Source organism: Hyalella azteca, unplaced genomic scaffold (assembly GCF_000764305.2).
Source record: "Hyalella azteca isolate HAZT.00-mixed unplaced genomic scaffold, Hazt_2.0.2 contig10554, whole genome shotgun sequence".
Taxonomy (NCBI): domain Eukaryota; kingdom Metazoa; phylum Arthropoda; class Malacostraca; order Amphipoda; family Hyalellidae; genus Hyalella; species Hyalella azteca.
Window position 1 is genome coordinate 95973 of NW_025940588.1, and position 24209 is coordinate 120181.

The 24209-nt window shown below is 38.0% G+C and overlaps 1 protein-coding gene across 1 annotated transcript in view; it reads left to right on the forward strand.

Annotated features, from left to right (window-relative positions):
• Window positions 1-23442, forward strand: part of LOC108665228 (putative neural-cadherin 2) — a 48269-nt gene extending 24827 nt beyond the window's left edge. The window contains 15 exon segments of the mRNA XM_018151962.2: window positions 1700-1863; window positions 2448-2616; window positions 3311-3712; window positions 4437-4673; window positions 7644-7834; window positions 8253-8721; window positions 9662-9883; window positions 10306-10644; window positions 11786-12299; window positions 13291-13480; window positions 14975-15080; window positions 16148-16340; window positions 17021-17332; window positions 21106-21249; window positions 22532-23442. Coding sequence (XP_018007451.2) covers window positions 1700-1863; window positions 2448-2616; window positions 3311-3712; window positions 4437-4673; window positions 7644-7834; window positions 8253-8721; window positions 9662-9883; window positions 10306-10644; window positions 11786-12299; window positions 13291-13480; window positions 14975-15080; window positions 16148-16340; window positions 17021-17332; window positions 21106-21249; window positions 22532-23442 — 4563 coding nt within the window.
• The last annotated feature ends 767 nt before the right edge of the window (window positions 23443-24209 follow it).

The window sequence follows — 24209 nt, forward strand, 5'->3', positions numbered from 1 at the left end:
CATGGAAACTCGATGATTTTTCCTGCTCATAAAGTTTGGGAGGAGAATTTTTTTTTTGTCTTGAGCATGTGATGTTTATAGGATGGCCGGCGAATATTGAAGATGTTAGTCTTCAGCGTTATTTTTTGATGGGATTGGTGGTGAATATTCAATTTTTTGGTCTTCAGTAAGAACTACTTATTCATGAGATGCATAACCAAGATTGGTAGTTTTGAGTTTCACTACGAAATAATGATAGGGAAGGCAGAAATTTGAGCCTTTTTCTCAATCATCATCCTTTTTATGAACCTTGATTTGCACAAATGGAAATTAAATTTGGTCGTAGTTTGTCTTCAGGGTCAGGTGTTGATATTATATTTATGGGAAAAATTTCATGAGTGAAACTATTACTCTTCACTTTGGTAGTCCATTCATTTCCATTGCGAAAAGAATTAATTTTGAGATATATATCTTCAATATAAGATGAGTGTGTGGGATGATATTTTGCAAAGACTGCGACATCGCGATGAAGGATTGAGAACTGTTTTAATTTCTTGAAAGGTCTTGGAACATTTAAAAAGCTGCGCTATTTTGAGGGCCTCCCCCATGATCTATAAGCGTTCTTCATAGATATAATTGATTCAATTAGGTTTAATTGAATTTCAATGCAAATTTTTGTTTCGATTTATTCAGGAATCAAATGTATAATAAGATTATAATTAAAAATTCATAAGAACATGTGTACTCAATAGAATTTATTTACATTTAAAACGAATGTCGTGAATTACATCATTCTATTTGAGTGATTTAATTCACGGTAAAAAAACAACTTTATGGAGAATGAGTATTTGTGACCTCACGCGAAGATAAATGATAGATAACAAAACGAGGCGCGCTGCACTCACCAAAAAAATAAAATCGAACCCACCGCCCCAGCCTAGCTGAGCTCACAATGAAATAAAAGAACAGACCACAGCCCAAAAGAAAACATTACAGAACAGAAAATAAGATAAAATAAAAACGAAAAGACCAAAGAAAAGAAAAAAAAAAGTGAAGAAATAAAATAAGATAATAAGGTCAAATAAAAAAAAAAAAAAATCTGGAAAAATTACAAAACGCATCACGCCCAGGAATCACGAAACAAGTTAGAAACAACAGCCAACAAAAAACAACAAACTACCAAAAAAAATGTCACAAAAAATGGCAAATCCAATCGAAAAATTAAAAACTTTATCAAAAAACTGATAACGAAAAAAATAGGGAAAAAAACAGGCACAAAATCATACAGATCATGAAGAAGATAATATACACGCAAACATTCGCGCGAAAATAAAGTCAAAACGACATGCACCCCAGCCAAAAAACCACGAGAAGAAACACAATCAAAAAACGAAACACACCGAGCAACACGGCAGCCCAACACGCGAGACACGGAAAAGGGAAAGACAAAAAGTGTACCCTCAAAAATAACAATATGAAACAAGAAACTGTTTAAGCAGACAGTTAATTTAATTGGGCCTTGATCAGACTCTGCATAAATTTTTCGCGCATACAACATTAACACTACTGTAGGATCTCATTGAAATCGATAGGTCATTTTTTAGGCTCTCGGCTATTGTATACTATTTGTTTACCCAATTTAACGCTTCAATTCAAATAAAGTCCATACCTGTTTAATATCCATCATCTGTTCACCAGACAGAAACATTTTTTTTTCTAGAGCGGGCAGGCGAAGGCTAGCCTTGGACGCGTGTACGTGGAAGATCCAGACGACTGGGACGTGAGCGACAAGACGTTCTCCTGGAAGGCCGCCCCTCACCCTCTCTTCCAGCTCGACCCTCACACGGGACAGCTCTACTCTTCTGGTCACATCCGCGAGGGAAGGTGGGGTCAGGGGAATGGCGGGTGAAGGCTGTGGAAAAGAGAGATAATTTGAGGAACATACTACTGATTTTATGAACTCCCACGAAGAAAAAAATTCGACTTGCTTCCAAAAAAATTTGGCTTTCTTTCAAAGCATCTAGTTTATGAATGAAAGACCATTAATTACGATTAAATGATGTGCTTCTTAACAAGTTCCGTTCTTAACAAGTTCCACAGTGTATGAAACTTGCCAGTCATTTAAATTAAAATTAGGTAATACAATTAGGTACAATGGGTGCTAATGTTGTGCTACATGAAAAACGACAGTAATATTTCCATTAGATAAGTTAAATTTCGTTACATTTTAAAGAACAACTTTTCGACAAAGCTATCTTCGATTTACGTAAACTACTTTTAGGACATGTCAATAACCATAAAACGTACTGAGTGCAGTCTTAGTTATCTTAATAGTAGGGAAACAAACGTTATTTCCGGCGTCCTATTAGTAAAGAAACAAACATTATATTTTGCGTCTTATTAATAAGGAAGGAGTAAACTTATGCTGCCTCTTATTAATAATTAAACAAACCTTGTCTGCCGTAAAGATACGACCTGGAGACCGTGGTGTCGGACCGCGTGTGGAACCAGCGCGATGTGGCAGCGAACGTGACTGTGATGGTACAGGTGCTGGAGCCTACAGCCCTCACATCTGCTGTGCCTCTTACCCTCACTCCCCTCACTGCCACTGCCCTCACTGCCGGCTGGCATCCCACCGTGAGTTATTCTGGTTACTGGATATTGTTGTATGATTACAGTTATATAATCTATTCATTAATAAACAATATTTAAAATCCGTGGTATCATCAAACTTCTTTATCGTCAGGCATGCAAGGACATGAATATTAGTTTCTAATTCACATTTTGGCTTCTATATCATGGATCGTAAAGTCGTAAAACAATGAGTGGTAGCTCTGAAAAAGTGATTATATTGGCGCGTGAGGGGCGACTCCCTTCGTGAGTGAATTTTTGATCGAAGTGAAATTAACGCGAATCAAAGTACGGAGATTTATATAGAACATGATGAACGCTGACACATCACCGCAGCAATGCTGGCTTTGAATAATAAAGTAACTGTAAGTGATCACCAAAAGAGCTCTCAATTACGCAAGGTTGATTAAGTTCCATGCTGGCATTGATTGATTAAGAAACTCCCGTTTTTTGCTAGAATATATGGCATCAATGGCAGATTCCAGAAAGTTTGTTGATTACTGATGATATTCATTGACGTGAATTTAACTTGTGGTCGTACCTAAATAACAGTAATATTTTATTTTATACGCTGTGTACGTTGGGAGAAAATTGCTAAATATTTGTGGAGCTTATACGATGTGACTGAATTTCCGATAAATTCAAATATTCAGTGAAATATAAATCTGACTAGTAATATAAAAAATCCCTCCTTCTTCAGGAAGGTGGCGGGCTACTAGGACGCCTAACAGATGCAGTGGGCAAGGCTATTCAAATATCCCCGCGTGATGTGGAAATTGTGAGCGTATCCGGTAACTCGGAAAACGATGAAGACCAACTTGTTCCTTCGGCGATGGATATTGCAAATTTACTAGAGATAAAGCACAACGGCAATTCAAAGACAAAAAATAATGTACATGCTGAGCTCAACAACCACAAAATAATGAGCAGGATTCAGTCGAATGGTGCACATAAAGACGCTACACAGAAAATTTATGGTACAGCGGAGCATTTAGACGATACTGAGCCGTCCGCCTCCGTGTGGCTCGCTGTCAGAACAGGCCCGGGGAATTTCATGAACTCCGTCAAGCTGCATGGGCTTCTTGAGTTACAATTACAAGAGGTATGATTTTACCTGATCTAAACAACATCTTTTTTTACTTTATCATGCTAGCTTGATTATGTATTTTTATGGAATTTAAATTTTTTATTTGAAATCGGTATGAGATAAGTTAAGATTAGATTTGCTGAATTTCTAGTTAACATTTTGTTTGGCTTTAAAGAGGCATTCCATCATAGCTCAATAAATGGGCAAATAATTTTCTGATAGAATGAAATCAAGGAAATATTATAGATACTAATGTTTTTTTCTATTCATTCTGGGGAAACCTAATTTAACGTAAGGTCAAGTAAGCTATCTAAATATTCGAGCCAAAATCCATAGAGTTTTTGACACGGAGTACCAAAAAGCTGGAACGAGGGTAGTTTCATTGTTTTTAAAAATATCTTTTGAAGAACTAAAAGCTTGGCCTTATTATATTGTTCCGCATGCAGTTACGAAAAATTAAATAATTAATTTGCAAAGAAAAACTCATGCAAAAAAAATTTTAAAGTGACGGACTCCCTGATGGCTTTATATCATGAACCAAACTCGAGGACCTGCGCTTCATGCGGTTCGATGAGCTCAGTTTTTTCGAATAGAGGCTTACTTAAGTGAGCCTAATAACAAATATTGGCTTCATCCCCTAACCTTATTATTTTATATATTTCTGCTTTAGCACGATATAAATCTTAAGACGATTGAAGGTTTCTTTTGCATAATCCATTTTCACTTCTGGTTATTGCAGCTGCAGAACGTCATGAACCTCACAATTATCGTGTCCGATAACAAACTTGAGTCGGACACGAGGACAGCGACGTTCCTTGAAGATTCTGCCTCGAGTTCATCTGAAGTTGAAAGGAAGTTGAAAGCCATTCCTTCCACCGCCTTCGATGGATCCACATCGGAGCACTACGCGAGCTTCCTGAGGGCGAGCGATCCTGCTTCTGCAACATCCAGAGTCCCGACGCCCATCACTCTGCAGGTATTGCCGTGGGAAGCTCTAATGCGGTGAAATCATTCTCGTAAATAAAAAACGTATATATCTTAAGTTTATCGTGAATTACAGTGATTTTTCCCATATTAACCACCCAACTTGCAATTAAATTGAACGTGAAAAGGTTATGCATCATGTGTGTGAACTAAATGGTGAGCTCCGATTGAAGAGTTTTTTCGTCTCTGCTTGGTTCATCCGGTTTTGGGTTGATTTTTCTGCTCCAATTAGTGTTTCATTAGCTTAAATAATACATAAAAAGAAAGAAAAGTTGAATTATTAATCAAATTTCTAAACTTAATTTTGGTTTTATAAAACTTTTTAAATGAAAAATTATAAATTATGCCGAAAGTCAACTATATTTCATGATGTTTTGTTACGGAGGATCTGCAAATCATTCAATTAGTTGGAATGCCTGTACAGGTTTGGTTCTAAATTTGGAAAGTACTAATTTGTCAACAATGAATTCTCAATTTCCACTAAAATGAAGACTTGGCAGTTCATTTATCTGAAACCTCATAAAAAATGAGGTTTTATTCGAAATGTTGCACGTAATAGGTTTCAGTGGCCTCAACCAATAAAATTTTGTTTCCAAAATTTGAAATAAAATCATTATAGGAACCCGTCCAATATCCTAGAATCAATCGTAATAGGCAGCAATGTAGCGGGCGAGATATTGGTCCCGCTTTGTGTACTAGATTTGAAGCCGCCGCACTACTCGACAGATGATTGCCGAGAAAAATGTGCTAGCCGAACTGTCGTCGGATGTCGCTAGTAGGGAGCCACTTCTTCATATCCATTGCTGTGTCCATAACGATTTTCGTCATCTGAACCTTTCAAGTGTTATTGTATTTTGCGTTTTCAAGTAACTTCTGCGGATATCTTGAGTAAAAATTTGCCTGAACATCTTAATGGTAGTTTCAACCTTCCACGAACCGTAGGGCCCGCTGGCAGAGACCTCAAACTGTTTAAATGTAGTAGTTTCCCACTACAGCAACCGTCATTAATATTCAATAATTGATTGAAAAAATGCCTTTTTCACTAAAAGTTTTGTAATCATTTGTATAATTTTATGGTTAAATATAGCTTAGGAATTGGTTTCCGCTCTCTGTGTGGTAGTTATAAATAATTTCTTGATTGTGAAAGGAATCTGTCATTAAACACATCAAGGTTGCAGCGCTATGATCATCGGCGGAAGAATTACTTTCTGTGCAGCACATCCATTCACCTCCCAATTCATTTCCCTCCAAACTAAAAGCAAAGGTATTTATTTTCTTTATTTTGCATAAGGAGGAGAAATTTCAGCTTCCGTAGACTAAAGACGCTCCGCTACGGATTGCGCTAGTATAAAAGTGAGCATAAAAACAATATAACCGTACAATAGAAAACGCGTTCCAGAATGAATTCTTACTTTAGTGTCACAATTATCGAGATGTTCTGAAACTACGATATATAATTTGTAAGCTCAATATCACTTTCTTTATGAAATTTTAACGCGAAATAGATTAAAGTTGACGCTACAATTCGAAAATCATTTACATATTAACTACAAAGTTCCATTGAAGGCGGAAAATGCATTTCTCAACAATTTTCTTGTTCGTTTTTTTCTCAATGAGTCGAACAGAACAGTGTTCTCCGCTGGCGTTGTCAGGTTCTAGTCGAACATGTATAAAAAATCTGCCGTCTTACATTTATCGTCATTATTCTGCATTAATTATGCATTCAATAATATCAAATTTCAATCTGCTTTGCATGTGCTTTAGAAAAGTGTTGCACAAAGTGGATATGAAAATGGTGAAGCCGAACTTAATACGATATATCCTCAACATAAAATTCTCTTTTAACTAACCTTTTCTCTATGATTTCGTAAGTTGGAAACTCAAGCAGCATGCATTTTTGCGCGAGCCTCGGACAAAAATATATTTACGGTTGAATAGCCTTGTTGGATAGCAATGCGCGGTGATTGATAGAGTGTCTCATTGGCTGAAATCAGAGAGAGTTCACACAATCAAAGTTTTAGAAGGCATAATTATATCGTAATTAAACTATTGAAGGTTACGTGAAACGTTTCAACGAAAGTACTGCATGCATGGCAATATGTAAAGAATCCCTTTAGAGATTCCTTAGTCCATGACTTTAAAAGAACCCGCGCTGTAGTGATGCTTATTGACCGATTTCTGTGGATCAATAAAAATACATAGTATAAGAACTAGCACGGTAAACAATCAACTCATAGCAAATTATTAGAAGTTCGGCAGCGGCATATTGCTCCGCGAACATACAAACGCTAGTATTCAAGCTCGCCCAGGTAAACTCTGTTAGTTAACGTCAGCTCGGAAGTGATGCGGAATGTTGAGCTTTAACACCACGTTATATTTCAGTCAGAATCGTCTTATTTTATTCAAATTTTTATGTACGAAGATCCTCGCATTGAAAATTAGCTCCCGTCGTTAATTTCTTACCTGCCGAACCCTTTTTTTTAAACGTTAATGAGACAAAATTTAGGGCATTCATTAAAATTGGGAGCCATGTCAAGAATTCAAGCTTAAATTAATTTATTTTCTCTCCTTCAGCAAAAATTATATTCTGTGCAAGAGTTTTCAACGTAATGTGGCTGATGTAGCGTATCAACTAAATACGTTGTTTATTTATTGCTACTTTTCTGGTGTAGGCCTGCTGAAGTTTCTCCTATAGATAGGAGATATATTCATAGTGTGTCTTAGTTAAGCGTGCAATTTAATGATTATCGAATAATGCGTATAAATTGATAACGATACTCTGTATAAGTTCAGAACTATTTACGCAAACCTTTTAGAGGCGGATAAGGAAATGGTTATGAGCCATCTCACAATAAGGGTTGTCAAGTAGTACCCATTATATGAAATCTAATCATTACTTTTCTAAGGTTGGCGCCTCAATTCTTACATTTATTCCATTGGTTCCTCTCGTCTCACACGTCAGGTGGTCGACAACAACCGCACGTCCCTGGTGACGCCTCGTCTGTCGCGTCCCCAGCACTGCACGTCACTAAATAAACCGACGTCCGCTTTACTGGACGAAGTTTTGCTGTCCTCGTCTCAGTCGTCTGTGGCGTGTCAAGACGAGGAGTGTCGCAACGGTGGTAAATGTGCGCCTCGCCACCACAATTCAAGGTGTTTTTTGTCTATGTGTGCATTTTTTATATCAATTATTCATTGAATCTTTAATTCACCGTTCAAGCAATCAATGATTTATAATGCTGTAATACAGATTCACAAATAAATAGTGTCTTATTTAAAAAATGAAGACACTATTAAAAAACTGGCATTGAAATTAGTTGAATTTGGAAGCAATTGAAAGTATCAAATTTCGGGTTTTTTCGTCATCAAATTTTACCCTCTACAAATAATTTCACTTGCGTTAATTTTTTCATGCGGCTGAGCTTGAAAAACGTTTCGTCCACTATCTCTGAATTGAGAAAAATATCAGGCTTAGTAAATGACTACATTTTTCTTTTAACTTTATTTATTTACTGTTAATTCTAGAAAATGCCCAGAGAAATACTAATATAAATCATTTTATGATTTTTAGGTGCATATGTCCAAGTTACACGGAGGGCCCAGCGTGCAGCATCACGTCTCGCACGTTCTCTGGGTCGGGCTGGGCATGGGTAAACCCTCTGCCCTTGTGCTCTCCTACTCACGTATCCTTCCATGTGCTCACCAAAAGTCCTCAAGGAATTCTGCTCTACTCAGGCCCACTTACGTCCAACACACAGAGCTTATGGGGCAGTAAATACGTGCATAATGTGCCTGTGAAAGGCACTCATTCTCACCCGTCAAGTGGCCCAGATTTCTCAATTAAAAGGACAAGGAGAAGAATCTCTTCAGCTGAGTCAGGGAAAATGCAACGATCTTTTCTGGCGGTGCAACTCAATGACGGTAAACTCGAAGTAGTGATAGGAGACTACAAGAGCAAGACTAAAGTGCATCGCATCAACGCCACGTACGACATCAGCGACAGCGTCTGGCACTCAGTGGACATCGTTGTCACTAACGAGGTACAATTATTCAGAGCAGTTCGGACAAGACGGATTAACTGCGCCGTCGCAGTGGTTCTGTTTCTGGAATCATTTTAAAAAGATATAAACAATTTCTCATTAATTCCATCTGCCTGTCTGGACTTTTCCCGAATATTTCAAAGGCTCGTTGAATTTATATTTATGGTCTAATTTCATCAAGTACATCAATTTCATAATCTTGTACTAAATGATAGAAAATACCAGTTTTTACCCGTGCCCTGCTGAGTCATGTTTATTTATTTATGTTGCAGGCGTGAAACATGTGAGCCCATAAGAGTTTTAATTTCACTTTGAAAACTCTACGATCAAAAGTCAATATGTTTGCTGCTGACGACACATTTATTTTATCATCGCGTCTGTGCGATGAAGCCATTTTATTGTTCAGTAATTTCTTCAAGGCTGTCATTTAACGCTAACAACATTCACCTGAAATTAAGCCTTAGAATTGAAAATCTACGAATTTAAAGAATTGAATGCTGGGAATTTACGTGTCTAAAATTAAAATTTTCGATAAGTCAGAGTTCTCCGTGAAGGCATTCATCTTCAAGCTTATTCTTCTCTGCGTTGACAAAGGAAACAATTGACTGATAAAATTATCATGATTCGCCTTTCTTACGTATGAATTCCATCGCATATGACAAAATTCCTCCAAAATATATTGCTCGCGACGAGCATGAGTTCCCCACATGCAACTGTAAGATCTTTAATAAATAATTCCCTTTGAAAAAAGGCACCAGTTTTCTCAGGAATAAAATCAAACATAATCAATACTAATCCTCTAATTCCCTTTAACCTTTGCAGTTCAGTATTTCCTATTTTACATTTCAATGATTAGGTGTAAATTACATTCTTGGAACTGACGTGCTCTGCCTAGACCGCCTTCCAAAATTAATGAAGAAATTTCATTTAACTTTGTCAGGCGATCCACGCCACTCTGGACGGCTGCTCCAAGCAATGGAGTCTAACGAGCAACAGCCCTTCCAGCCAATGCAGAGTTTCAGTTCCTGTAAATTTGGCTTCACTGAACTTTGACTCCGGAGTTCTTCAGTTGGGCGGGACGGCTCGTAGCTCGGATGCAGCTCCGGAATTGATAAACAGCGGACTTGATGGCTGCATCTCCAGACTCACGGTGAACGGGAAGGTTCGTAATAAATTTAAATAAATAAATAATAACTTATAGTTAGAACTTTATGTGTGATGAAATAATGAAGAACATATACACTTAACTTACGTAAACTGGAATTATAATAAAAAAATATTATTAGGAAGTTAGATGATTGTTATCGTTTATAGTTTACTAGAACGCTTCTATTCCTTTGACCGTCACAAATGTGAAGACGATAACAATACGGAATAATTTATCTCAACGTTATTTCGGTATCACTTTGACTAAATCATTTTCATCAGTATAATACAAATCAATTAACAACTACTCTCAACTGCATGTAACTGCGCTATCGATCTAGGCAAGGTTGGCGAATTATCCATTACCGCCGGGATGTAAATATATATTTTTTATCTAATCCAGCAGCTCGTATATTTGTTCTGTTTCCACATGAACAGTTCGTGGACCTCGGCGAAGTGGCGTACAGTCACAACAGCCGAGCCGGCTGCGCTCCTGAAGAGTCGGAGTGCATTGCGGACTGCGGACCCCGAGGAAAATGCGTCATAAAGCAGCGCGGTGAATCCGAATGTCAATGCGCCCTGGGCTTCAAAGGACCACAATGCGCGGCATTCACGGAGCCTGTTACTCTTGAACCAAAGAGCTATGCCAAACTCGCGCTCTCATTCTCGCCTGATCCGTACGAAGTGACGCTGCAGTTCAGGATCAGGACCCGACAGACGGAAGGAGTTTTGGTCAAACTCGCCGCTCGACACGAGACTGTCACGCTCACCGTGCAGGTGAGTAGGAAGCTTTATTATCTCAATAATGAATATATTATAAAGATAATAGATAAATAAAGACAATAATTAAAGCTATTAGCTTTATTATTATCTTATTTTCCTAACATTGCTCAAGAGGGATTTTACGGTAAACTATGCGACCGACTTGCAGGTATCGAGATTTTTTTTTTACATCTGAGCAGAGTAATTTTTTATTTGAAGAAAATAATTGCAAGACAAAAGGAAGCAAACGTTGTTGCCTACACTCTGAATGAAATGAGGGAGAATCTTTTTAATGCACAAGCAGGAAAATGATTGCATTTTCTTTATCATTTAGCTAAATATTTCAATGGAAATTTGGTTAAGATAGCATAAATGTAGTCTTGTGATTGTTTCGCGAAGATAGTTCCCGCTAATCACTATCATGAAAAAGATGAAAGATTCTTAACTGCCCGATTCCACAAAATATTTTCTCGGCTAATGATGACATGAATTATAGAAAGATTATTTTTGCTAACGCCAGTTGCTATTCTCGATTTAGCCCTCATTTCCTTTCATTCGTTGGAAGTAAATAGATTAGAATTCGTTATGGCATGTCAACCAATTTTGTAAGCAATTTCGATTCTCCAAATGATAACCAAACAAATCGTTTTGCTACCTTCAGATGAATACCCTCCGAACGTACTCGTTTCGTCAAGAGAAAGTTAGCAATTGTTTCAAACACGATTTCTTGATAACGACCTTGACTTGAATTCCGCGCTAAGTTATTTATGAAAATTATGCCACGCCATTCTACTAATTCGATATTTCAGAATAACAAAGTTATAATGTTTCTTGACCTTCATTTATGATTTTTTCAAGTATTTTAGGTATGAATTAATTAAAGTCCATAACTTAAAAAAATATCTTTTCCAATTTTTTTCCATAAAAACCGATAGCTTGATACTTTCATCCTCTGATAGATCGAAATCTCAGAGCCAATAATTTCTATCCTGCCCCCCCCATCTAGGGGAGTTCAAGGTAATTCAATTAATTTCACAAATCGGAGATCCAGAATGGAGTTCCCCTTCACTAATCCCTCGCATTAAATCGTAATTACCGCCTTTGTGTGGCTGCCCCAACTCTCATGATGGCCTTCTTTTGTACGCATTTCACACAGCTCAGGCAAGGCTCATTATGCGCTACGCTTCAAAGTTTTGAAAGACACAAAAACAAAGGACCGTCTTTCGAAGCCCGGAAGAACTACGAAATGCAATCAACGGGTAAATTCGTCCATCGAGACAATTTCCAGGACAATGAAAAACTGCGATCATTTTCAAGGAGGGCTCCTGAATCGACCTTAAACATGGAGCCTCTTTTTGTGGACGTCTGTTGGACGAGAAGCAAAGTATCCGACGGTCGTTGGCATTCCGTCCAAATGAGTCGACGCGGACAAGACTTGGCGCTGCAATTGGATCGCCTTGAACCTGTAAAGTCCACGCATTTTTCGTCTCCTTATAATCTTGTTGAACAAGACCACAGACAGTACGACTTCTCTGAGGAGGATTCTACACAAAAAAGGTATACACCTCCTCTGCCGCTCAACGTGGATAAGCGAGATGGAGTGACGATCGGCGGAGTTCCGTTCTTCGATGGACTTTCGCTCATCAGCGTTGCTGGAGATCTCAAGTTCAGTAAGTCCTCGTCGCCATATTTGTGGTATTTTCAATATATTTTGTATATTAGTATTATATGTGGTATTTTCAGTAAACTATTTTGCTACTGCTATGAAAATTATATCACAATGAACGATGTGCCAAATATTAAAGCGGGCGTCCAAGCAATTGTCTAAAATAATTGGGATTTCTTCTTTGTTTCGTTGCTCACCTGGTAATTAATTAAACTCTTGTGTTCACATCATTTGCCTGTTCCCACAATGAAGTACAATCAGAACAATTTTCAATTGAATTTTTCTCTTGGTTATCTTTTCATTTTTGTTATCTATCCACATTTGATTGTTCCCTTTCCAGCAGAAAACAATTAAATTCAAGTATGTTTTGCAGACGAACGAAACAATTTTGCAGTTAACTTACAATTGTTGGGGATTTCAAATTCATTGAGAATTTAATTTTTCCTGGCATTTCAACTAGGAAGAACGTGGGGGCGACTGCTCGAAAGTCCATTCTGCATTATTTATTCCAAAATTTTAGAGGAATCTAAAATGATTTAAGGTGCTTAGGTACTAAACCTCATATACGAATGATAATTAGTTTGTATAATTTTTCAAACCTATTTTCAGCCAAGTTTAACGAGGAACTCAAAATTTCTAACGTTCGATTAACAAGCCAGCCACAATGCAGTACCTCTTTCTAAATTTCCTACAATATATAATATTATGCCACAATATTTTGTCATTTTGGCATGCAGGCTGAAATTTTTGTCTGTTTAGCTCATGGACTCTAATATTTAACGCGTGTGGCTCGCCAAACTCAATAATTAGAAGGAAAGCGGCCAAGGTAAAGAAAAGCCGATACCTTCTGATCGCGATTCACCATTCGTCTCACAAACCATTCTACCCAACCATTTTGACACGCCAACTACAATAAATGGTCGTTTTAGATCTAATGTCTTTTAATTGACTTATATCACTTTTGATTGATTTATATCTTTTGCTTCATCGCTAAGGTTGTCTGGACGACTTGCGTATCGACGGGCACGTGATGCCGCTCCCACCGTATGTGAACGCCACGCCCTGGGGTCAGGTGACCGCACACGCGCAGTTCTCGCGTGGCTGCAGCGGTCCAGACGCGTGTGCTGGGGCCATGTGCCTTGATCCCTTCGTGTGCCGCGACATCTGGAGGGAGCACACGTGCACGTGAGTTTGTTTGGGTAAAGAAATTAAAATATTTTTCTCACGTAGGCATCAAATTCCGCGTGCATCACGCGGTCAGTCCACTCACTCACACACTCGTAAAGTGTTTATTCATGCTCGTACATCCCAATATGATAAGATATCTCAATAATAATGTGATTATTTCCAGCTGACGCATTATTTTTAATGAATTTTTCAATGAACGTTTGGAAATTTGTAACATGTTCATTTTATATGGATTTTTGGGACTATTTGTGATAATTAAATGAATATCATTATGACCGGGATCAACTGTATATAGATTGCAGTACGAACATGGAAAAACCATGGTCGTGAGGGTAGAAATGCCCTAAATGTCTGACAATCATTAATACTTGGGCAAAAACCGAGTAAGGACGACCGTTTCCGTCGGTTGAATTAGTATTGTGAACTCTGGTTCCATTTCCGCTTTTATCATACTTTAATTGAGACGTGAGTGCTTATTGTCCGGTGGCAATCTGGCGTATCATTATAATTATTATATTGTATGTAATTGAGACGTAATATTCACTTTACCTGATAGAGATTGATGACGAGTCAACATCTGGCAGACACGTGATAGGTCACGCGATCAAGACCTTAGTTGTGGGCGGAAGCGAAGGCTTTATAAGGTCTAGCAACCTTATGTAAGGCCCCCCGCAGTAGTTGATTTGCGCTCCGCGATGTAACGTGTTGGTCGGTTCTCAGACCGTAACGTCGACGCCGTAGCTTATACCTCTGTATCGTAATGTATTACCACCCCGTATACAAGATACGTTATCTGGACTGATGTGTCTTACTTATCCCTCACTACCTTAGTCACGTAACCCGATTCTCAGGTAGAGCTTAATATATGAGCTCTGACACTATTGGCTGACGATTGTGCAATGTAGTTTAGGTTTTTTGCATTTGAAATCGGGCGTTGTTGGAATAGATTTTATTTCTTGTTGAATGGATTGAAAAGTTTATATGATTATATTAAAAAATTGAAAAATGTTCATTCATCATTGTCATCAAATACACATGAAATTAGTCATGAACACTTTATACATAAATTTGTAGCAGTTTAGCATTTAACTTTTATGCCAACGTCTTATATGCATTCGAAAATATTTCGTCGACATTCCGGAACGAATGGAATGACTTCTAACGATATTTTCACCATTTTTATTATCTTCATTCGATGTATTCATTTACATTGATTCCATTGCAATACACCCCTTCCCCACATCAACACTTCACTTTTCGATCGCGGTCTAACATGGCAGATGTAACGCCCGGCGTTGCTGCAATTGGCAGTGCCTGAATTTGCTGCCATTGATATACAAGGCCTCGCTCGTATTACCGTTATTATCGCCCTGTGAATTTGCCATTACAGAGCGCCGGATGTCTTAAATGTTGCATTTCACCGCACGCTGATGCTTCCACGAATACGTTGAATAAACTCATCATTCATGCCTGACGATGTTGCGTCGGTAGGTGTCCCAGGGGAACACGTCTCACGTCCCACGTGTGTCAGGATGAAGACGTGTGTCACCCGTCACCGTGTCTCCATGGGGGAAGCTGTTATCTCATACCTGAACACGTAAGTTATTGTTTTATTTGATCTAGCCTTTCCACGCAAGAATTAATCTAATATTAACTCTGGACCCAGTTTTATTTAGATCGGTACGGATGATTCTACAAATTTTTCATTCACATAGAGTAAGTGATCAATATGATACAGAAAAGCCGATACCTGCTGATCGTGATTCTCGATAAAGTTTAATATTGCCACGGTAGAATGTCCAACTTGCTCTTAAATTTGTCCAGTGGCTCAAATATTTTTTTACTTGTCAATTTCGTTAAAGTCCTAAAATTAATCTAAAACTCTGCAATGTCTGCACTATTTCCTTGCGCCGGGCATGGAGCGTCCAAGTCCTTGTATCCTTTCCTGATAGCTGCGTGGTCTTGGCCGCTTTTAATCAACTAACAAATACGGATATTTGACTTGAGCGTCCGTCAATAATCGTGAGTGATGGCTCTGTTTATGGATAACACCTGCCTTGGGCAGAGAATGGAATTTGCCTTCCCAAGTCTCAAGAATTAATTTTCAAGCACGTGTGAATATGATCGTAAAATCATTGTCTACCGTTATATGAACAGAGATATACAAGTAACAAATTCCTTTATTGAAAGGAGGCCTGTAATGTTATGAAGCCATTAAGACTCTGTTCAATAAACGACCCCACTTTTACTGTTTATTTAGCCGAATTCTCGAAGTAAGACGTATCATAGAAAGCAGTACAGTTTTCTTTTATAATTATCTCTTCTACGCAAGTTTTGTGGTTGACCACTATCTAAATTTTTCAATCAAGTTTGAACGAAGAAAAAGCAAATAATGATTAAATAATCATCAACTGCCTTATTTTTGAAGGCGTATGTTTGAATGTTGCGCCTTTCCTTCCACTTCCTACTTCAAAATTTTTTTACAATAAATTATCCGGACAATGCTTCCGCTAAAGTCAAAGTCAAAAACACTTCAAAAGTCTTGTGTTTACGAATTGTAACAATTGTAGTCCCTATGTTTGGTGAATTTCAACCCCCCTATGGAACACATGAGAAAACCTAATCCGTTACATCTTATTGAGATTTTCTTTGATTTTCAAGCAGGGAAGAGACACAAAATCCCCTGAAAATAGGGAGTCTTGGGAGGATGGAATCAGCGAGAATTGGGGACCTGCCTGCCGCTGCTTGGATCCCCACTCTGGTCGGTTTTGCGAGTGGGGAAGTGTGGGACAAATTCCTCCTGATAAACTCCCCATTGGGCTAATAATGGGAATGATAGCATTGGCATCGTTAACAGGTTAGTCGTACCATTGTGTTTGCATTTTTGCCTATTGAGTGTTAGTTCAAAGAAATTAAAGAATGAAATTACTTATACATTAGTCTGCTTAAATTAAATGTTTTCAAAAATTTAAAACAAAGAAAACGGCCAAGTAAATTCATCACATTTATATAGATAACTGGTATATTTAGATTTTTACTACTAATTGTACATGTATTTCATAAAATTTTTCAACTGATGATAGAGCTGGTCTTCGAAACGTGTTCGATATTGAATTTATTTGACGTTTTACTTACCATACGATTTATTGGAAAATTAAATTTCAAGGAATTATATTATAAAAGTAAAATTCAGTAACATCATTGAAATCAATTTTACTCATTTGTTCTCGGCATAAAACTCTAAGAAGGTATTTGATCACTAAATATTAGTGACCCATATTGTCATAGATAACTAAAGAAATGTATAGTTTTAAAAATTTATTATAAAATCGCTCACGTCATATGAACATTGAATCTGATGCGTGCCGGTGGCGCACAAATGGTGTGCCAAATGCTGGCTAACAAATTTCGCTTTTATCTTCTCATAGTGACTCTTATCCTGAGCCACCCTTTGTCACTTGATTTTCATAACATCAAGCCTTGGAAAAAAATGCCGGAAAGTGCAATTCCCTAACTCAAATTTCACTTTCTTTTCAGTTCTCTTCACAATTCTGATAGTCTTAAGATTGTGCAAGTCGCGTAGGACGAAAAAGGCCGGAGCGTCGCTCGGGGGCAGCAGCCACGACTTCAGCAAAGGAACGGACGTTGTTTCCGTCAGTCTCGATGATGTCAACAAACCAGCCAAGAAAGAATCATTGTTGGACCCGAAAAAATCAAAGAAAAACTCCAGCACTGCAAGTGACTGTGGCGCTTATGGCCACCAGGAAGAAGGACCTGACCTGGCAAATGTTGGGCCGCTCGATGGAAGAATTTCTGTCATCCTTAGAGGCAGCGTTTCTAAAGAACAAGGTGAGCTTAAAAAGTAAGTAAGGAAATATCTGATGGGAAAAATTCTTGGAGTCCACAACTCTTCTACCAAGCGTCAGAGGACTGGAGCTGATAAACAGCCAGACTTGCGAAAACTCACCTGTATTGAGTACATGAACAAGTCAATTCACTTCGGCATGTCAATTATTTTCAATAAATATACAGTAAAGATTCAAATTACATAAAGATTGTTTATACCGCACAGGTGGTGAAGTCTTAAGGTAATGAAATTCTTGGTTGATATTTCCGGGGCCACCTAATGTTCAGTTGTCAGCTGCTGTCAGTCCGCACACTATTTGTTCCCTAGCACAAATAGCGTTAAGTTGAAATATGACAAATACTTTTCTACTAAACATTAGTTTTTCTTGATAGAACAGTTATAATCGTGGGTTATTCTTGATTTTAAGTATTTAGGAAATTTTTTATTAACCGAAAAATTTACTTGATTTACCACCCAGGCTTTGGCTTGAATCTTTTGCCAAAATTTCCATATTAGTCTCTACCGGTAGATGTTTGCAATATCCATCATCAATGTCATCAGAAGCAGGACGTCGGCAATAACTAAATACTCGTCATTAAAAATATCATGAAATCAATATCATGAATATATCGGATACAGAGAATACTCATCATATCAAAATTTTATCACATTCTTTTCGGTGTGAACTAATCGGGCGTTCAATTTTCATGACTCACAATTGGACAGGAATTACTAAACAATGTTAGTTTACGACAAATCACGATCGGAATAAAAAAATCGTATCAAGACAGCATTAGATGAAATTCAAGCATCCGTGATATTTTTAATTCAGTATTAAATATTATTAATCTAAAAAATTGCATAGAGAAGACAGGCTAGATCGCATTTGTATTTTTGTTTCTTTATTTTTCTCTGCCCGTTTAAAAATTTTTTAAACGGGCAGAGTTTTTTATTTATTTTAAAAAACACCAAAAGCTAATCCTATATATGGATGCCTTGAGCTGGCAATAAATTTGTCGGTGAGACCCAAGCTCGTACAGCTGAATTCTGAAAGCAATTACCTGTAAACGTCACCCGCGCACAGAACTTCACCTTCTTTTGAAAACATCCATCTTTGTTAGCGTGGCGACCAATCTCACTGCTAAAAAAAATCAAATTTTTTCACGTGAAAGGACAAGTCTGAGATATAACAAATTGGAAGGACACGCACTGTATTGTTGTTTGTATGGGCACTGGGCTATGCAATCTCACAGGTGGCAAGCATTTACTGCACAGTAGATGTATGGGTCAAGGGGCATTGAATTGTCTCTATATGGCGCCTCACCTTACTGCACAGTGCACAGTTAGAGTTTCGGTAACTAACTGTTGTATTTGTTTATTTGAAATGGTGTAGTGTGCACAACCGTTATTTAAAGCATTTTTAGAATATGTATGTTCAGCTCAATTAAAGACGAGAAATAGGATTCCATGAAAGAATTCTATATCGAATTTAGAAGATTGATTGTTATAAAAATGCTTGCATAACAAAAATTTTGGAAGGATCGCCTCTTTTTGTCGAGATGATATTATCCGAGCAAAATGTATTTGTGCACACACACAGAGTGGGGTCAGAAAAGCAAACTTTAAATCCATCTGCATAACCTCGCTTACAAATGCAGACTCCAGGAAAACAGGAGTTACGATAGCAATGAAGTGGCTGAGCTCAGTGCTGCGGTTGACTTTGTCTGTATAACTTGACTGAGAAAGTTTAATCTTTGACTCGATGCAATGTGTCCGAAAAATATGTCCAGTACGTCGAAGGAAAGAGAACCAGTTGCATTTCATGGTGCGTTTATGAAAGAGAAGAGAATTTATAAGCTTACGAGTTTCCTAAATATGACAGTGTTGCGTTGCTCCATGCAAATTTAAAAAGTATATTAATAAGTCTCGGCTGCCGGAGAAGCTCTCACTCCCGTTGTCCACAAAAATGCGTTTTACGACGCAGCTGAGGTATTATCCTTGCTATATTTTAACCATTTTTTATATCTATTGGTGATACTCTTGTTACAGGGCCTTAGGATACTTACCCTTAGGATAATAGCAGTAAAGACGGTGAATTTATCCTTGAACAAAGACAAATAGTTAAAATAAGATGGTGAAGCAGCGCTTGCTCTCTATTGACTGTACAATGAACTTTTGTGGCAACGATCGTAAGGATCTGTTAAAACACAGGCAACTATCAGCAATCGTTTAATAATAAATTAATGTCTTTTGGGAACGTAATTTCATTACATGAATTAGATTAAGGTTCAACGGCGGTTCACGGTTATTCATACAGCCGAGTTAAGTTCCTCATTTTCACGGTATACCTAATGTTCGCGCGATGGTAATAAATCTCGTGAGATCTCGAAGCCTAAAATACAAAAGAAACCGTTTCCATTGTGTGCTGATCGACAACTGAACGGCTCATTTACCGAAGCTCATTAGTGTCTGAAATTGTTAATCTTTTTTTTAAATAAGTACCGTAGATTTTCTTATTGCCAATCGTCTGGTAACGAGAGCACTTGTCGATCAGTAGGCAGAGGCTCGAAGTATCTTTTTTTTTGTCCCAGTTAATAGACTCACTTGAAGCTCAATTATTTTATGTTTTTAAGGATGGAGCGTTCGAAAATTTGATCTCACCTTTCTATTTCCAAAACTTTGTAACCAGAAATATACACGTGTTCCGTGTGCATGCCCATTCGCGTTTATCTTTGCATCTGTATTTATATTGGAACATTTTCTTACTGAGTCTGACTGATAGTCAATTAATGACTGTATTGAAATAAAATAAGGTGGAAGTACACAAAAAATGTAACTTCAATAAACACATTACTTACAATATAATGCCTAAAATATTTGCTTAATTGGGACTGTCGATTATCATACAATATTGTTGCAATGCGGCACAATTCAGGGAAGAGTTCAACATTTTAAACAATACATTTGAGAAGTAATTCACTCAAAAGCCCCTCAGCCATCAACGATATTTCGTATCAGATAATTTAAAAACCAGTCCCCGAATACAATAAAAATCAAGTGAAATTATTTCTAGGCGAGACCCTCATGTTTCCTCTTGAGATTTTACATGGACCTCTGCCGGTCATCATCTATCGAAATTTTCTTGCAGCCCGGCCCGGCTTGTGCAGTGTTATTCCAATGAAGGTTCCTGAAAATTTTACTCATGAAAAATACTCATCAACTGCACCACAACACCGAACTATTTCGTCTGTGGTATCTTCGACTACCATAGCCAAACAGTTGCCCTGCAACACTGAGTAAATTTTCCACTCCGGTTTTTAGCAAAAAAAAAAAATTAGTTGGTAATTGGGAGCTGCTGCTCGGAGCCTCTGTTAACGAGATTAGGTGTTTCCGAAAACACACGAAATAACATGAGAATTTTTAACAAAAATTTTCTTTCATTTGTAATTCATCGTACAATATTTCTCTTTTTGATTGCCAAAAAAAAACTTTTCCTGCATTTCTGTTCATGAGGCATCGCATTGAAAAATTGTTTTCTAATTGTTCTAAGGCCAGGAGATTTTAGAGAAAATTTAATCATATATCGATTACTTGTTATGATATTCAAAGACTAAATCGACATAATAATGATTGTTATGAGTTGTCGTTATTTAAGCACTGCAAACATTCAGTATTGTTTAAAACTTACTTCCGTCCATTGAAGAAACAGCAATGAACTGTTCACATTCACGTATATTAATCCTGCTAATAATGGAATGAATGCATTTCTCTGCAGGTAATTCGCAGCCACACAGCGCCCTGATTGGCCGCTTCGCTGCAGCCAATCAGGAGGCGCTCGCCAGCCAGGATGACCTCAGGACTTACGCGAGGGTTCCTCTGGCAGCTCCTGGGGCTCGACCATCTCTGGTGCGTTTGTGCGGTAACTCCTTGTGTATCTCTGATACTCCTTGTGTGGAGGAATTACAATCCTGTCACTGATACTCCTTGTGTGGAGGAATTACAATCCTGTCACTGATACTCCTTGTGTGGAGTTAAAGTTTCCAACACCATGCACCATTACTTCACCAAGTCATTCCAAATGTAATTAATCAACGGATACTCGGAAAAATTTCAACTGCTGGGACCTGTCATCAGATTTGATCGCATCCAATTATTTAGTAAAGATGTTTTAATTATAAAAAATTCTCATATCCCAACATTCAGAAATTTAATCACAATAATATTGCTTGCACTATGATGAAAACCCATATTTCAAAATTACTGTGACAAACGTATCACTATGCTAGCAAATTTTGTAGTTCAAGATTATAATAGTAGTTCAAAAAATAACTCTTCGTAAAATAATGACAGTTATTTAAGAAGCGGAGCGATATTTTTGTTAAGTTTCATCCCAAAATCTTCAAGTCTCTGTAACTAAGAATTAATTTCTTCATAAAAATTTTCGCAGTATCTCTTCATTGCAGTTGCTCGTATTACACAGAGCTTCTTCCGCTGAGAACTTATTTTCCGTTTGGTCTAGACGGCAGAGTCTTGTGAAGGCAAACGCCAAGTTTATGGCCTTCATCCGTTGGAGAAAAATTATATTTATTTAAAAATGCAATTCAGGCTCATTTGCTAGAATTTGTTTAATAATGTGACTGAGTTGAAGAATTTCGAATAATGTTTGGGTAGTCAAGTGGGGTATATAACATTGAATTTTCGATCGCCCTATATCCTGTACCTAAATGAAAAATAATAATGAAAATGAAGAATTAATCTAATTTTCTTGTGTTTCACTTTGCTCAGCATTTTCTGTATTCCTGCATTAAATGAATGTTTATTTTTCAATGGGTGATATTCGACATTATTCTCTAATATAACGTTTATCTATGACCTATACGCCATTATTCCTCATAGAGCATGTATGATGAATCATAGAGCAAGTATTATTCTCTATTCGTGCAATTGCGTACAAAAGTGTAATTATAATCATTTCTTGATCTTCGAGAAAAGCTAGGTAAAATTTTACTCTGACAATAGGGGCTCAAATAACTTCCCTAGTTTAGACCGTATATAAAACTTACACATAAATATTGAATAACTGTTGTTGCCTGACTGGTCATGGCCAAACTCAATCTTTATTTGACATGAATATTGTACCGAAGATGTTTTTGCAATATATGTGATAACATAACAATAATTCAGACTTCCTTCCTTCGCAGGCCTCCGAAGGGAAATAATTACTGCGAGACAAGACGTCAATGATGCCGTTGTTGGCACTGCGATCAAGCCGCTTGCTCCAGGCTTTACTTACGTTATCGATTTACTGAAAAATCTCAAGGACGCTGATGTAAGAAAGCGACCACCGCGCTCACAAGCACAGAACATCAAAGAATCTAAATCTACGCCTACAAACACTGAAGATGCGCTAAAAAGTAGCCATAACCACTTCGCGGAAACACCAGCATTGGCAGAACCTTTTCTTACTTCATCATGTGCTGGCGCAGGGACACTGACAATGAATTTTGATGCGTCTTCCAATTCTTCACGAGTAAGAAGTGGAGGTTCCTTTCTACAGGAAACTCCAGTCACTTGTGACTTCCAGATAAACGCACGAGTAGATCTCCAGAAGCGGCTCATGAGATTGGAATATGAAGCGCAACGCTCGTGCTCAGATTTGCTTCAAGGAAGTTCATGTCAGTTGCCCATCCTGGATCCGTGTGCCAATTCTCTGCAGCGGCAGCATTTTCGAAACCTGCCTCGAGGAGCGACGCCACACAGACCAAATGACGTGAGACAATCAACTGATGTGCCACCGAGTGACAGTCTAGCGCTTATGAGCCTCATAAGTTCGGCAAGCCCAGCAGCCATCGCGCCTCCCGTTCAGTTTCGCGACGAACATACTACGTCGCGTCGAGTGAAAAGCAGCCGAGAGCGGGACGCCTTGCAAACATATCGCCAGACTTTAACGCGTGCTGAGTCTAATACTTCAGTACGGACGGAGTTTCTGCGAAGAATAGAAAGTCCTAATAGCATTTCTTCCCTTGCTTCTTTCCGACGTGATGTGAAACCATTGAAATCAGCGATGAAACATACGGCTAAGCATGAGGAGGAGCAGTCAACGGCCTTCTAAAGTTATTTCGAAACTGAATTATTTGAATGGTNGCAGGCAATAAGTCCAGCAGCTATCTCAATCAATCGTCAGTTATGGAAAGATCGGGTTCCAAAGGCCGGATCCCTTGTGAATCAAGTCACGAAAAGTTCAAGAATCGGCAACAGGCCATTGGGCCTATGTCTTCAACGCCGACACTTCTATTCTATTCTATTCAATTCTATTTGCAATAAATATACAGCAAAGATTTAAATTACATAAAGTCTGTTTACTTCCTCACAGGTGGTGAAGTCTTAAGGTACTGAAATTCTTGGTTGATACAAGGGTCATCCGGAAAGTAGTACCCGTTTGGAAATTGAACAATAGGAAGCAAATATTAACAAATGTAAACATGTTTATTGAAAAGAACAAGTATTGCACTACTTCTCTACATAATCTCCGGACAAATTTCAGCATTTTTCGTGTCGTATCACGAGTTTTTGCATACCAGTGTCATATTCCTCCGCCGCCAGTGTATTGAGGTACGCAGTCACGTGTTCTTTCAGTTCTTTGTCATTTTGAAACTTTGTCCCTGCCACAAAGGCCTTGAGTTTCGTAAACAGATGAAAATCTGAAAGAGCCAAGGGAGTTGTTGAATTTTTGAAGAAGTTGTTGTGTTATCCGAGCCGTATGCGGCCTGGAATTATCGTGCACGAGAATGACACCAGTAGACAACAGACCTCGCCGTCGATTTTGAATTGCCCCCGTAATTTTTTAATGTTGCACAATATGCATTGGCATTGATTGTG